Source organism: Heloderma suspectum, chromosome 5, assembly GCF_057233095.1.
Source record: "Heloderma suspectum isolate Gila_16-S chromosome 5, 16-S_ref, whole genome shotgun sequence".
Taxonomy (NCBI): domain Eukaryota; kingdom Metazoa; phylum Chordata; class Lepidosauria; order Squamata; family Helodermatidae; genus Heloderma; species Heloderma suspectum.
This window is the reverse complement of record NC_139462.1, coordinates 221,513,675-221,530,496: the sequence shown is the minus strand read 5'-3', so window position 1 is coordinate 221,530,496 and position 16,822 is coordinate 221,513,675. Positions and strand designations below refer to the sequence as shown.

At 41.0% G+C, this 16,822-nt stretch overlaps 1 protein-coding gene across 4 annotated transcripts in view; it reads left to right on the top strand.

Moving 5' to 3' along the window:
- The first annotated feature begins 3,793 nt into the window (after nt 1-3,793).
- NUB1 (negative regulator of ubiquitin like proteins 1) overlaps nt 3,794-16,822 on the top strand; it is a 36,610-nt gene continuing 23,581 nt past the window's right edge. For 3 of the 4 annotated variants that reach the window (XR_014792460.1, XM_084859379.1, XM_084859378.1), the window contains exons 1-6: nt 3,794-3,963; nt 12,251-12,368; nt 12,463-12,630; nt 14,806-14,864; nt 15,812-15,882; nt 16,052-16,246. Coding sequence is in view for 3 of the 4 variants with exons in the window: in XM_084859379.1 (XP_084715505.1) it covers nt 12,252-12,368; nt 12,463-12,630; nt 14,806-14,864; nt 15,812-15,882; nt 16,052-16,246 (610 nt within the window). In the remaining variant the exon portion in view is untranslated. Of the gene's footprint in view, nt 3,964-12,250; nt 12,369-12,462; nt 12,631-14,805; nt 14,865-15,811; nt 15,883-15,971; nt 16,247-16,822 lie in introns of all 4 variants that reach the window. The other variant, XM_084859380.1, reaches the window with a different exon arrangement.

Here is a 16,822-nt window from a genome sequence, read left to right as displayed (position 1 = left end):
TCTATGCCCCAACCACTGAGGCCGAAGAAGCTGAGGTTGATCAGTTCTATGAAGACCTACAACACCTTCTAGAACTAACACCCAAAAAAGATGTCCTCTTCATCATAGGGGATTGGAATGCTAAAGTAGGAAGTCAAGAAATCACCGGGATAACAGGCAGGCATGGCCTTGGTGTACAACATGAAGCAGGACAAAAGCTAATAAGAGTTTTGCCAAGAGAACATGCTGATCATAGCAAACACTCTTTTCCAACAGCACAAGAGGCGACTCTACACATGGACATCACCAGATGGTCAATATCGAAATCAGATTGATTATGTCCTTTGCAGCCAAAGATGGAGAAGCTCCATACAGTCAGTAAAAACAAGACCTGGAGCTGACTGTGGCTCAGATCATGAGCTGCTTCTTGCAAAATTTCAGCTTAAATTGAAGAACGTCGGGAAAACCACTAAACAGTTCAGGTATGACCTAAATCATATCCCTGATGAATATACAGTGGAGGTGAGGAATAGATTTCAGGGATTAGACCTGATAGACAGAGTGCCTGAGGAACTATGGACGGAGGTCCGTAACATTGTTCAGGAGGCAGCAACGAAATCCATCCCAAAGAAAAAGAAATGCAAGAAAGCAAAGTGGCTGTCTGATGAGGCTTTACAAGTAGCTCACGAAAGAAGGGAAGCGAAAAGCAAGGGAGAAAGGCGAAGATATACCCAACTGAATGCAGAGTTCCAGAGAATAGCAAGGAGAGACAAGAAGGCCTTCTTAAATGAACAATGCAAAGAAATCGAGGAAAACAACAGAATGGGAAAGACTAGAGATCTCTTCAAGAAAATTGGAGATCTCAAGGGAACGTTTTGTGCAAAGACGGGCATGATAAAGGACAAAGAAGGCAGGGACCTCACAGAAGCAGATGAGATTAAGAAGAGGTGGCAAGAATACACAGAAGAACTATACAGGAAAGATCTGAATGTCCCTGATAGCCATGATAGTGCGGTCACTGAACTTGAGCCGGACATCCTCGAGAGTGAAGTCAAGTGGGCCTTAGGAAGCATTAGTAACAACAAAGCTAGCGGAGATGACAGTATTCCAGCCGAGCTATTTAAAATCCTAAAAGATGATGCTGTTAAAGTGCTGCATTCAATATGCCAATAAATCTGGAACACTCAACAGTGGCCACAAGACTGGAAAAGGTCAGTTTACATTCCAATTCCAAAGAAGGGCAACGCCAAAGAGTGTTCAAACTACCGCACAATTGCGCTCATTTCACATGCCAGCAAGGTGATGCTCAAAATCCTACAAGCTAGGCTTCAGCAGTATGCGAACTGAGAACTACCGGAAGTACAAGCTGGGTTTAGAAGAGGCAGAGGAACTAGAGATCAAATCGCCAACATTCGCTGCATCATGGAGAACACAAGAGAATTCCAGAAAAACGTCTATTTCTGCTTCATTGACTACGCTAAAGCCTTTGATTGTGTGGATCACAACAAACTGTGGCAAATTCTGAAAGTGATGGGAGTACCAGACCACCTTACCTGTCTCCTGAGAAACCTGTATGAGGGTCAAGAAGCAACAGTAAGAACCAGACATGGAACAACCAATTGGTTCAAAATTGGGAAAGGAGTACGACAAGGCTGCATATTGTCACCCTGCTTATTTAACTTATATGCAGAGTACATCATGAGAAATGCCGGGTTGGATGAATCAGAGGTCGGAATTAAGATTGCTGGGAGAATTATCAACAACCTCCGATATGCAGACGATACCACCCTAATGGCAGAAAGCGAAGAGGATCTCAAGAGCCTCTTGTTGAGGGTGAAAGAGGAGAGTGCAAAAGCTGGTTTGAAACTCAACATTAAAAAAACGAAGATCATGGCATCTGGCCCCATCACTTCCTGGCATATAGAAGGGGAAGAAATGGAAGCAGTGACAGATTTTACTTTCTTGGGCTCCAAGATCACCGCAGACGGTGACTGTAGCCATGAAATTAAAAGACGCTTGCTCCTGGGGAGGAAAGCTATGGCCAACCTAGACAGCATAGTAAGAAGCAGAGACATCACCTTGCCGACAAAGGTCCGTCTAATCAAAGCTATGGTTTTCCCAGTAGTAATGTATGGCTGTGAGAGCTGGACTATAAGGAAGGCTGAGCGCCGAAGAATTGATGCTTTCGAACTGTGGTGCTGGAGAAGACTCTTACGAGTCCCCTGGACTGCAAGGAGGTCAAAGCAGTCCATCCTAAAGGAAATCAACCCTGAGTGCTCATTGGAAGGACAGATAATGAAGATGAAGCTCCAATATTTTGGCCACCTAATGCGAAGAGAAAACTCTCTGGAAAAGACCCTGATGCTGGGAAAGACTGAAGGCAAAAGGAGAAGGGGACGGCAGAGGATGAGATGGCTAGATAGCATCACGGATGCAATGAATATGAACTTGAGCACGCTCCGGGAGACAGCGCAGGACAGGAAGGCCTGGCGTGCTATGGTCCATGGGGTCACGAAGAGTCGGACACGACTGAACGACTGAACAACAACAACACACCCCATTGAACTCAGCGGAACTTCTTTCCGAGTAGACATGTATAGGATTGTACTGTTAATTAGCTGTCTGAACTGGCAATATGTGATGACAGTTTCAGAACAATATTAACAAGGATGATTAACATACTGCTTTGGTAATACTTTTATTGAAATAAATTATGATTTCTTTTCCCTATGTAGTTTTCAAAATCAGTGAATTAAACCCTCAGATAACTATTCTTTCACTATCATTCCCAGGATTAAATATAGTAAAGATCCAAATAGGCTCCTTGCTTCCTTTTTAAACATCACTCTCTCAGAGGCGGGCCAGACAGCACATTTGCTTTTTTACAGCATTGAAATAAATTAATATCTACGTAACATAATTTTTCTGCTAGAGAAAGTGGAAGGCGAAAGGAAGAGGGGCCGACCAAGGGCAAGATGGATGGATGATATTCTGGAGGTGATGAACTCGACCTTGGGGTGGCGACGGCCGACAGGAACCTCTGGCGCGGTCGGGTCCATGAAGTCACGAAGAGTCGGAAATGACTGAACGAATAAACAACATAATTTTTCAGTTCATATAACATAGTTGTTCAATTCATGGACATGTTGCTATTTTATGGTGTTTGGCCCCTACGGTTTACCCCCCCACACCCATTATGTGTATTATATACCTCCCTACTTAGGATGCCCTTGCACGCCCCTTGGCGTAATCAGTTCTGGCCCACGAAAGTGGATGCCACTCTTATTATTTATTTAGGATGCAATCTCATGCATGTTTAAACAGAAAAGCCTTACAACTCCGATTATTCTCCAGCCAGCCACTTGTAGGACTTTCTTCTTTCGTGCATAGGATCGCGCCCTAACTCTTTCAAGATGCCACATGACACCACGCTCGTTTTTGCTGCAACGGGAGCCGAACACGGCCGTGGACGCGCCACATTTAGTCCACGGCTTACGCAAATTCCATGTGCTCGGAGGAGGCGGAGAGAGGCGATGTCCTCCTCGTCACCGTTATTTGACCGTACGGCTTATTATTACTGTGCGAGGCAATGAAGCGCTGGCGAGCGGGAGTCCCGACTTGCTCCTCCCTGTAGCCGCGCAACGGGGAGGAGAGAAAGAGGCCCGACTTTGACGCCACAAACGAAAGAGGAGCTAAAATGGCGGCGGCGGCGGCGGCTTGGGCCGCGGCGGCGTGTCATTTGTGGCCACGTGACTGCCCTTCCCCACTCCATCCAGGAGGTGGGGGAAACCCCCGTGTTTTTGCTTTCGCTTCTGACGTGACGGACGTTTATGAAAGACCCGGCAGGCGGCGGCGGCGCTTTCGGCTATTTAGAACGCGAGGGGGGCAAACAAACGGCCTCCGCGCGCGCGGCTCTACCGCGGTCTCCTTCCTCGCGGCTGGATACCGGAGCAGGGTGGGGGGGTGAAAGAAAGGAGTGCGCAGGTGAGTGACCGCCGGCGGTACCCCGTGGCAGGCGGGAAGCAGGGGGGAAGGCCGCGCCCCTCTCCTCCACCCCCGGCCTTCGCCGCCTCAGTTTCTCGGGGGTGGGGACGGGGGGTGCATTAACAGCGCCCTTCGAGTGACCCGCTCCAAGCTTCTCTTCATAGGGGCGCAAGGGAGCCCGCCCCTCGCCCCGTGGGTAGAGCCGGAGGGAGCCCAGCCCGGTGGTCCAGAGACCCTTGGGTTTATGGGGTGGATGGCTGGACCCCGTGCCCGCTCTCCCGCCTCTGTGGAAAAGCGCCGGCTCCCGGATGAATCCATTCCTTAGCTCATTTTGCTGGCTGCCTTTGATAGGCCACCGCCCTGCCAAGACATGCAAGGCTCTTTAAGAGCGAGGGGGGAAACGCGCGCGCGGTGGTTTGTATTTATGTACTTGATTTATGCCCGGGCTTTCTGCCAAAAACTGGCCCTCAAGGCGGCGTACACAACAGTCCAAAATAGTTTAAAACAGTAAAATACAATAAAAGCATCATCGCACAATAAAAGCTGCACAGCCCCACTTACAGGCCAAAGGCCTTGTTGGATAGAGCCGCCTTTGCCTGCTGTCAGAAGGATAGCAAAGAGGGAGCAAATGTCAGTAAAATAACAGTTGTTGCTTTGGGTGCTTCCAGACAAGGCTTTTATTTTGCAGTCGCCCTGCCAGATTCCCAGAACGTTATAGGGTGTGCACATGATTTTGTCTTCGGTTTGTAGCCCTCCTGTTTCCCCCCGCGCCGCCGCCACTTAGGTCTTTTCTTACCAGAAAAAAATCGGGTAAGGAAGAAAAGACTGAGGAGACGCACAATGCTTTTGGATTGGTAGTGCAAGGAACGCTCTGTCTGGAAGCACCTTACATCTTCAATCAAAATCTTCCATAGTGAGCCAAATCTTACCCTTTCAGACCTTAATCAGTAAAGTTTGATTTTAAGAAGCATATGCCTTGCTCTTTGCACACATGCACATCCAAGGTGGCTTATGAACAGAATTAAAAGCATTACAAAAATAACAATTTAGGGTGCAATCCTGTGAACCTTTAGGTAGAAAAAAGTCCTACAATTCCAGCATCTCCCTAGCCACCATGTAGGCCTTTTTTCTGCCTAAATACGCATAGATTCCACCCTTTCCCCCCTTTTTTTGGTGTAATCGTTTTTTTAAAGAAAAACAAAACACAACAACAAGATAAACACACAATACATATACACTAAAATATCTCTTAAGATTGTAAAACATCTACCTTTGGCTCCCCTTACACAACAAATTCTTATTATTATTCTCTAGTTCTTATCTTAGTTGTATATCATACATTGAGTTCACAGACATTATTTCATTTTTCTCCTAATTGTAACAACAACAAAAAGAGAACCATCTCAAAGTTCAAAATCTACATATATAGATATCATTTTTCTCGATTTCTTGCACAAATTCTATAAAAGGTTTCCAATCTTACATGAATTTAGTTGTTGATCCTTCTTTAATTATAATAGTAAGTTTTGCCATCTCTGCCAGCTCCATCATTTTCATGATCCACTCGCTCACAGTTGGTATTGTTTCATTCTTCTGCTTTTGTGCATACAATAACCTTGCAGGCGCAGCCGTTGTCATGTAGAGAAAGAGGGTTCCCCCCTTCTCATTTACATGTTTATCTGTTAGTCCCAATAAAAAAGTTTCTGGCTTTAATTCTATAGCAGTATTTAATATTCTTTGAGCTAAAGACTATTCGTTTCCAAAATGTTTTAGCTTTTTTGCAAGTCCACCATGAATGATAAAACATTCCCTCTTGATCTTCACATTTCCAACATTTTCCAGAAACATCTTTATACATTTTAGACAATTTAAACGGTGACATATACCATCTATACATCATCTTATAAAAATTCTCTTTAAGACTTGTACATAAAAGTAAATTTTAAATCTTTTCCCCACATATTTTCCCACTCTTCCATTGATATATTATGACCAACATTTTGTGCTCATTTTATCATACAGTCTTTTACTTGTTCATCCTCTGTCTCATACCGTAACAGTAATTTATACAGTTTAGCAATAACATGTTCATCATTTGTACGCAGTGCTGTTTCAAGATTCTGTTTGTTCAAATCCACCATTTTTCTCATCTAGTTTAAACCTTTCTTTAATTTGCAAATGTGAAAACCACTGGCAGACATGACCTTCTTCCAATAAGCTTTCCCTTGATTTTAACTTATATTCCCCTTGTGACAGTTCCAGTAAATCATTATATCTTATCCACTTATGCGTGCTATCAAATTCTCTTCTATGCATTGCTTCTTGTGAAGATATCCAACGTGGTGTTTTTTGATAAAACCTTAATTTATATTTATTCCAAATTTTTAATACAGCCCTTCTTATATAATGATTATTAAAATCTACATTCACTTTTGTTTTATCATACCACAAATAACCATGCCACCCATATCTCAATTCATGTCCTTCTAGTTCTAAAAGCCTTCTATTTTTCAACATCACCCAATCCTTCATCCACATCAAGCAGCAGGCAGAAAAAACGGTTTTAAAATCTGGTAATCCCAAGCCACCTCTTTCCTTTGCATCTTGTAAAATTTTTATTTTAACTCTTGGGTTTTTTGCTTGCCATATAAACTTGGTTATCTCTCTCTGCCACAGCTTAAAAGGTAAATCCGATGTAATAATGGGTATCATTTGAAACAAAAATAACATTCTAGGTAATACATTCATTTTGATCGTTGCAGTTCTTCCCAAAAGTGATAGTTGTAATTTTTCCCATTTTAATAGGTCTTGTTTAACTTAATTCCACACTTTTAACATAGTTATTTTGAAAAAAGCATACAATACATATTTGTCAAAAGGACTCCCAAATATTTTACTTTCTTTTCAATTTGGAAGCCAGTCTTATCCATCAACCTTTTTTTTCCCTTGAACATTCATATTCTTTGTTAAAATTTTTGTTTTCTGTTTATTAACTTTGAACCCCGCCACTGCTCCAAACTCTTAATTTTTTCATTAAAAGTTCAATTCCCTTTAAAGGTTCTTCCAACATAAACAAGTCATCTGAAAAGCCCTCAGCTTATATTTCTCCTTTTTAATCTTTATTCCTATAATTTGATCATCTTGTCTTATATCTCTGTTCAATAATTCTAAAACCAATATAAACAGTAGAGGTAACAATGGGCAACCTTGTCTTGTTCCTGTTTGTATCTCACAAGGTTTAGTGAAGTCCCCATTTATAATTATTTGAGCCTTTTGATCAGTATATACCGCTTTCACCGATTTTTTAAAAGTTTTCTCCAAAGTCCAGTTCTTCTAAAGTCTTAATTAAAAATTTCCAGTTGAGATTATCAAATGCTTTCTCTGCATCTAAAAAGATCAGAGCTGCTTGTTTTTCTGGGTGTTTTTCCAAATATTCCACCACATTCAAGACCATTCTTACATTATCTCTCATCTATCTCCTTGGTCCTCATCTACAAACTCCTGCAATATTTTCTTGAGCCTTTCTGCCAAAATTGTTGCAAATATCTTACAGTCATTGGTTATTAATGGGATTGGTCTGTCGTTTTTTGTCGAGGTTAAATCCTGTCCTTCTTTAGGTATTGATGTTATATATGCTGTTTTCCATTGTTTCCGGTATCACCCCCTTTTCTAAAATACTGTTCATATTTTTCAATGGTTGTAAAAATTCTTCTTCACACTTCTTATAATATAATCCTGATATTCCATCTGGTCCCGGAGCTTTTCCCAATTTATTTATTTTTTTATTGCCTCCACCATTTAATTTACTGTTATTGGGCCATTCATCATTTGTTTTTGTTCTTTAGTAATTTTTGGTAAATTTTGTTTATGAATATATCCATTAATTCTGGGGAGATATCCTGTCCTTTATACAAATTTGAATAATGCTGATAAAAGGCTTTCTGAATTGCCACATTATCGGTTAATTCTAATCCACTTTCACTTATTTTCACAATTCTTTTCTTTTTCCTTTCTAGGTTTATAGGCCAGCCATCTTCCTAGTTTATTAGCAAATTCAAAATTCCTTTGTTTTACAAAGTTTTATTTTTTTTGCATATCCTGAACTGTTAACATCGACAATTGTTGTTGGAGTAATTTAATCTGTCGGAGGACACTTGCCTTTCCCGGATTTTTCTTTAGGAATTTTTCTTTCTCCTTTATCTGTTTTAGAATATTTTGTATCTTCTCTTTTCTTTTTCAGTTGCATGTTTTGTTGTATAAAATAACCTCTGATATAGGCCTTACTTGCATCCCATACTGTTCGGATATTTGTTCCCTTGTCCAGATTCAATTCAAAAAATTCTCTCAATTTCTTTTTAGTGTCATCCACAATATTTTTATTTTGAAATATTTCATTCAATCTCCATCTAAAAGTAGTGCTTCTTTTCACATATGACATAGATATAGGGTTATGGTCCGAAAATGATCTTGGTAGAACTTGTATTTTGCCAATATTTATAGCAAGCTCTTTAGTTGTCAAAATCATATCAGGCCTTGAAAAAGATTTATGTCTTTCTGAAAAATATGTATATTCTTTTGAGTTTCCATTTTTATCTCTCCATATATCTACTAAAGCCAAATTGTCCATCAATTCAAAAAAACTTTTAGGTAATTTCCCTTGATTACTCTTTATTTTTTTCTCTGATATTCTATCAATTTGAGGTGCAATCACCCCATTCCAATCTCCCATTAAACACCAACTGTCAAAAGTTAGATCCACGAGTTTGGATAAGAGATCCTCATAGAATTCCGCTTTGTGGTCATTAGGTGCATAAACCCTAAAATCAACACTGATCCACCATTCAGCATAATTTTAACTCCCACAAAACAACCTTGTTCATCTGACAATACCAATTCCGGTCCCAAATGTGGCTTAATATATAAAACTACCCCATTTTTCTTTTTTCGGCTTGCAGTTATAAACTCTTCACCTAATTTTTTATTAATTAAATATTTGGTTTCTTCTTCCTTAATATGAGTTTCTCGTAAGCATATTATATCTTGTTTCAATTTTTGTAAATAGTAAAATATTTTCTTTCTCTTTTGAGGAGCATTCGCCCCATTAATGTTCCAAGTTAAAAATTTATAATCCATTTTTTAAAAAATATAAGATTAAGGTACATTCTTAATTTCCACTTGTTGCACCTTGAATGCTGTCCTCTTCTTGTACATCGGGTTGTAGGTCTGTCCAATCATTTCCATAAGTTCGAAGGAACTCTCTTGCTTTTTGAACTGAGTTTCAGCTTAAATCTCTGTTCTCTGTAAGAGAAGACCACTCTTACAGAGAATGATAAAGTATCATTCATGCCCAAAGTGATAAAAGTACATGCCAGGCATATTACCAGCTTGCTGCCGCAGCCCCCCTCCCTGTTACATTTTAATCGAAGCCTGACTTGTAGGAATTACAGGGATGAAGCTCTTCCTGCCATTTAGAACTGTGTCAAGAAAAGCTTCACCATTCATGTCAGATTGCTGGTAAAAGACATAGGAGCAGGAGAGAGAAAACTGGCCGCCCTATAATCACCTATGCTGGCTATGGGATGCTGGGAGTTGTAGTCCAACACATCTGGAGGGCACCAAGTTAGGGAAGGCTGCCTTAGCTTATAGTGTTAGCCCCTGGAAGAATCGTAGCTGGATGCCTGGAGATGTAGAGGTAGATTTTCTTGTTTCTGGCAATTTCCTTTAAATAGTCATGTGAGAGATCAGAAGTCGAAGGAGCAGTCTTCTTTCTCCTTGGAGATTGTCTTCACCTTTTGGATTTCTTCCTGTCATACAGGTATTAAAAACACAAGAGCTGTCAGGGAGAGAGCTGGGAATTTGAAGGCCAAGTATGGGTAGCCATTAAAGGAGAAGACATCTCCTTAGCAAATCTTTAAAAATAACATTCAGTATACCTCCTTCACTGGTTTTCCTGTAGAGGCACTGCCTTTTAAATTTGTTCATAAGTGTAGGGGTTTTTCTGGGAAGCAGGAGGTTTACAAAACAAAACTTCACTAGAAACACTTCCTCTTGGTTTCTCTTTCCCTTGCAATGTCTGTAGCACTCTGCTCAGTGCATATGAACCAAATACTATCGAAAGCAAAACTAGTGAATCTGTTTTGCTGCCTCATCCCAAGTAGCAGATGGTAGTATTTTAAGATCTTTGCCAGATCTTTTTGCACTCATAAATGAATGTCTTGAATCATTAAGAGGCCCTGCATACAGATTTTTACACAGTGTTCTCGGTTTCTCTCATTTATTCTCCACTTGAAGATTTCCTGTCTTTCCCAACCAGCTGCTTCAGAGTCTCTCCTTCTCACACTGGACTCTGCTTTCTGTTTTCCTGATCTGGCTCAAACAGAAATGGCAATGCCAGGCAAGAGGACCACAGACTTGGCTGAACGGGTGGAAGGAATTGAAGCTAAGCCATTGACCTTCTGTTTATCCATATGGTGACTAAAAATGAAAGTCTATGCAGGAACCAGGAGTTGCTTTTTTCTGGCTTCCTGCTTGCATCACATCCCCCCAAAAACCAAAATGTTGGCAGGCTTTTATTGGCTACATCTGTAAAATCTGGCAGCAGCTCTGGTTACGCTTAGGATCATTGGCAGATACTAAAATGTGGAAGGCATGGCAGAGATGGCAAAGAGAAGTAGCGACAGCTGCAGTCCTCAGATCAGTTCATTTTGGTAGAAAAAGTGGTTTAAAGATTGCAGCCTTGAAAACTTCTGTTTTGCTCTTGTTCATGTCAACTTTTCAACTGGCCCCTGTAGCTCAGCCTTCAATAGCAGCTTGATCTGCAGACATTTGCAGGTGGCCATGTTTCCCTCTTTGCTTTGAAAAGCACCTGCTAAAGGCATAAGAGCAGACCAGGCTTTCTTTGTTGGGCAGTTGACAATCCTAGCACCTATCCCAGTTTAACTAGAACTTCTCCTGTTTGGATTTTAGTTTGATTAGATTTGTGAAAAAATATAACTTGTTATCTTGGGTAAATACATGGAGCTGTGTTTGAGCCAGCATCTAGGCTCTTTCACTGGTTGCCAGCTTATGATTCTAACCTGTCAATAGCTTCTTATAAAAATTGGTTTACAAGAAGAGAACAGCTCTATGAGCAAATAAAAACATCATGATAAATCATTAACTAACATCTGTTCCAGAATTATCGGCTGCTTGTTACTCAGTCTTCACTGAATATTTTTGTTCGATTGTCTAACGTTCTTTATAACTTCCATTTTACTTTATTTCAAAATATGCATTACTGGCAGCCTGGAACTGATACTTTATTGGTACCAGAAACATACTCATCATAATTTAATATTGTTGTAAGAACATACCAAACAACGGTTGAACAAAAATGCACTGTTTCCCACCCCTTATTTCCCAGGAGTGGTAGGAGGAGAGAGTACTAGAAATGTTTGATGAATTTGTATATCTTAACAAAAACACTATTATCAGTAGTTTTATTCTGATCCCATCTTTCCTCCAAGGAGCTCAGGGCACTGTAAATGGTCTGCCTTTCGTTTACGTCCAGATTTATAAATGGAGCAGACAGGCACCAAACAGGCAAGCCTAATTCTAACTTGACTTCAGTGCTCCCAAAGGAGGCCAAACCTACCCAGGGTTGTTACTTGCCATCCAGCGCCAAAACCTCCGAACTCTCTTTCTAGAAACTGCAGAACTTGGTATGTCCAGACTCCAGACACACGTAATTTTAGGGCGCAATCCTATGTAGGTTTAGATAGAAAAAAGACCTGCACCTCCCAGCATTCCCCCTGGGGAATGCTGGGAGTTGCAGGTCTTTTTTCTATCTAAACCTGCATAGGATTGTGCCCTTAGTGGTGAGGCTACTGTGAAAGATACATATTCTTCCACAGGTGTACAAATTTACCCCCAGCTTGAGTTCAGGGGAGACATTTGCTGCGGAACCTACTGTACCCAGTGCAAATTAGCTGGAAGTTCTTGAGGTCATATTCTCACTCCTTGACTCCAGCCCCGTTTGGAGCTTTTCTACATTTAAAAAAATTCCAATTTACTTATTTTAAAAAGAGGGGGATTAATGTACATGTAATTGAAGCGCCATACATACAGTGCTTCTTCCCCTACTGCATTGGTTTCAGCATGAAAAGGCACCACATTTATAAGTATGTTCCTATAGGGATCTGAAAAAGTAGTACAGGCATTTTGATTGAGGTTGGAACAAGATTACAGTACCCTTTAGAGTAGCTAACGTACATAGGAATAAACATTTTAATTTTGTTTTCTATGCAAGGATGGCACAGGACAAGTATCTCGTAGCAAAGCTGAAAAAGTATTTGCGAGAAGACAAAATTTGTCTATGGAAACCTCCGTATACAAATAACAACAAAGAGGCTGGTGAGGAGCTGAAGGCAAGTAGTCTGTAGCTGCCATATTGTAGCTGTTTTTATTTCATGCATATTTACTGCTTTCATTTCCTTAACGAATTCATTTTTATTGTCCTAGGATCTCGCATTGCAATATTCAGCCAGGCTAAATTATAATAACAATGAAATCGAAGCCTTTCTGGAAGAAATACGCTATAAAGCAGTTGAGCGGGGAACAAGAAATGAAGCTTTTAAGACGACAGGAGTTGCGACTCTTGAAGTAGCTTTGCCTCCAAGGATGGGTAAAGTAAGCAATTGTTTAATGTTATCTGAGGAAGCATATATGAAATGTGTAATGAATGGAAATATTTCATGTGTACAGAGCAGGTACATATGCTGACTGAAAAAGGTCTTCAGTCTATTTATGTAACGGGAAGTGGGGTAAGGATCCATTGGGGTTGGATCCTTTCTCCCTTTACCTTGAGAGTTCATAGGAGGGTGAATTCACAGCTGGAATACCCTACAATTGTATACAATACTTTACCCTCCTGTGCCTGTAAAAAAATGATTTACCAGTTTGACATTAGGTCAAATAACCCCACATTAAGTCACTGTTTAGAATAAAAACAAGGGTACAATCCAATGCATGTTTAGCATGGGCTGGATGAGGGCCAAAAACTGAAACAGAATCCTGGCAAGATGGAAGCCCTGTGGGTGAGTGGTTCCTGAGTCTAGGAGATAGGCTCATTGCCTGTTCTGGATGGGGTAGCACTCCCTCTGAAAGATCAGGTCCATACTTTGGGGGTACTCCTAGATCCATCACTGTTGCTGGAAGCCCAAGTGGCCATGGCGACTCAGAGTGCCTTTTACCAGCTTCAGCTGGTTCGCCAACTACGTCCTCTCTTGGACAGGGATAGCTTGGCCACAGTGGTACAAGTGCTGGTAACCTCAAGACTGGATTACTGTAACACGCTCTATGTGGGGCTGCCCTTAGGGCTGGTTTGGAACCTGGAGCTAGTGCAAAACACGGGAGCTCAGCTGTTGTCGGGAGCTGCCCCTTTCCAGCATGCAACGCCTCTGCTGAGGGAACTGCACTGGCTGCCTATTTGCTACTGAGCCAGGTTTAAGGTTTTAGTACTAATATTCAAAGCCCTAAACAACTTGGGACCAGGATACCTGAGAGAGTGCCTTCTCCCTTACCAACCTGCCTGATCACTGAGGTCATCGGAGGGCTTGCTCCTGGTAGTTCTACATGGATGTATGGCCTGGTTGGAGTCCACCAGGAGAAGAGCCTTCAGTGTGGTGGCTCCCTTTCTTTGGAATTCCCTGCCCCTGGAGGTCAGGCAGGCACAAACACTGCGTTGTTTCTTAGGCCTCCTGAAAACAGCACTGTTCCAGGAGGCATTCCTTAATTGACCAGTTTCGGGTTTAATTGGCACTGTGCTTTTTAAACAAGTATAATTTTAATGTGGTGTTTTAATCTTTTTATTATTTTACTGTTTTATCTGTTCTGTGAACTGTTGGAGTGGTGAGCACAATCACTGCAGCGAACCGTGCTGGCTGGGAAATGCTGGGAGTTGTAGGACATTTTTCTTTCTAAACATGCATAGGATTATACCCTAAACCACCATCCTGTGCTGGGAAATTAGGGTAGAGCTGTACAGTTTTAAGCAACCCTAAAATCCCTTAAGAAGATGCGATATTGTGCTGCTACTGGAAGGACAGAACTGCTCCAACAGCTCTTGGGTGGGGAGCAAGGTAGCAGTGGTAACTGTATCCAGCCCCCAGGTTTTTTTTCTCCCCTCTGAAGCCCCTTGTATGATAGTGACCTGGCCCCTTCTGTTTGACCCTGTGGTGGTTTCCAGTATACCATGGAGAGAGCTACTTGGACTTAAAATCGGTGCAGCTAAACTGATTTGAATTTATCCTGCTGCTTCCGGTTGGGGAAAGCTAGTCTATGGGTTTGCTTCACCCTACATATTACTCTACCTTCCTTCTAATTAAACATGGAGAATATCTAGAACTAACTTCAAATCTGATTCATGTGCGATTCGCTGCAACCTTTGTTTCCTTCCCTTGTCATCTTTTCCCCCCTCTACCTTACTGAGATGCATGAGGGATCGCTTGTGTTGATGAAGTACAAAATGTCTGGGCACATCAAGATTCCATTTTCCTTTTTGTTTATCAATGAACTCAAGTGCTCGTGTGAATTTGTAAGATAGAGGAGGGGAAAAATTAGAATCCATGGTAGGATAGTAAAACTACAACAAATTGCACATTTGCAGTGGTCTCTACAAAGTCCAAAACTAGAAATGAAAGAATGGTGGATTCCTAACATATTATTCCTGTTCTGCAAATGAGACCAGATAATTCTAAACCCCCAAATCCAGGGCAAAATTTGGATGGGTAGAATTTCATAAGCATCCTTTGATGAATCACACAGTTTGCTGTAACTCAATATTTATATCTCTGTACTTTACAGACAAGAAAAAATGTTCTGGAGACAAAATTGGTCATCACAGGCAAGGAACTCAGATCTCAGTAAGTCACTTCAATTTGCCTTTTTGAAATGTTCTGAATTTGCTTTGTTCAGCAGATATATATTGTGAAGGTAGGCCTGACTAGGCCTTGTAAGTAGTTTGGTTCAGGCAGGGTGCCTGATGGGAGTGTGTGTGTGTGTGTGTGTGTGTGACAATGAGAAGGTAATTGTAACTTGCTTATAAGCAAGCAATTCCTATCCACCAAAGTAACTCATCCCTAAAGATAAGAAGGCCACTGTGCTGATAAGACTGTGCTGAATACTAATTGGTTTCTGAGCATGTGTAGTTTTCTTTGTTCTCCAACTTTCAGTCTGTTTAAATACATCCTGTTTTCTTTTGGGGGTAGAGACACAGTTTTGTCCATCTCTCCCACAGCCATGATGTGCTCGACTGTTCAACCTAACGTGCCTTGGATATTTCCTTAAATATATAAGAGAGAGAGAGAGAGAGAGAGAATATTCTGGGTCAAGCATATTCATATCTGAAATTCAGCTTAGTTATGTCTCTTAAGCTGACCATAGGAATGTCATATTTCACATATTGCGAACATTTATATGGAAAGGTGCAGCTGGATTTATTAAAAAACAAGTCTCAGTGAATTCATTGTGGCTTATGCAGCCTTGATGTGATTATCAGAAGAAACAGGAAGGAACTATCTTAACTAGTTGCGTTTGTAGCATTTTTGTCATATACATGTTTTGAGAACTACAGATCAAAAAGGCTTTTGCTTTTCCTTATGTCCTCTGCACCCAGCTTGTAAAATGGTGAGATTCCTGAATATTGGTCCTTGTAGTAATGATGTGTGTACACACCATGATGTGTAAAAAAGATGCGTAAAAAATAAGTTTTTATATGAAAACTATAATACTTCATAATTTATTTCAAAAAATATACAGGGTACCCTCTTAAAACTGAATACCTTTTACTATTTATTACTTTGCTTTACAGAATAGCACAGACATACGGATTTGAAGAAAATTGCATCAAAATAATTGCAAATAAGAAGCAACTTGACCTAGGTATGTATCTTGTATTTAAAAATATTACCTGAACAGTTGAACATCTACATTCAGGCTTCTAATTGGGACTGTGCCTTCTTGTTCCCTAGAAATCAACATTTTAAGATGTTTATTCCAGAATTCCTCCAACTGACTTTGTCTGGCATTTTAATCTGCCTCCATTTTATAGGAAAGACACTAGAAGAGCAGGGTTTAACACACAATATGAAGCTCATGGTGCTTGAGCTGAAACTTAGTGAAGAGGAAACCAGAAGACAAGTCCATGAAGAGGAAATGCAACATGAGGAAGAGGTAGCGAAGAACAAAGAAATGAACAAACGGATGCAAAGAACTAAGAAAGGCTTAGAAATACTTGCAGAAAGAGGTAAAGAGCTCTTTGTTTAAATACTGCTATTAGCAATACAGGTGAAAATGCTGAGTAAAGAACAAGAAACAAAAGAGGCTGGTGTTGTCCCATTTTGCATCATAACATAGGGTGAAGTTAGACATAGGCCTGGTTCACACGCAATGACATCCCTGAGTATGGGTTGTTGGTGGATTGTGAGTTGTTGAATTGTAGGCTGTCGTTACATGCAAGCCCTGCACTATGATTTAACTATGGGTTGTTTACCACGCACAGCCCAGGAAGAGAACCCATGGTTTGTTGTGTTGCAAACTCTAGGTTGTTTGTGGTTAACAACCCATAGTTAAACCATTGTGCAAGTTTTGCACATAACAGTAGCCTACGATTCAGCAACAACCCACAATTCAACAACAACCCATACTCAACCTGTACTCTGGGTTGTCGTTACTTGAGAACAAGGTCGTAGTACTTACAGAGCAGCCACAGTCAGGTTTTCAGCCATGGTGTGAGCCCAGCTTTGCTACTTCCACAACACAGACATGCCAGCAAGTCAAACATTGTTTCACCCATCGGTCGTGCCCTTTCCATATTTCTTTA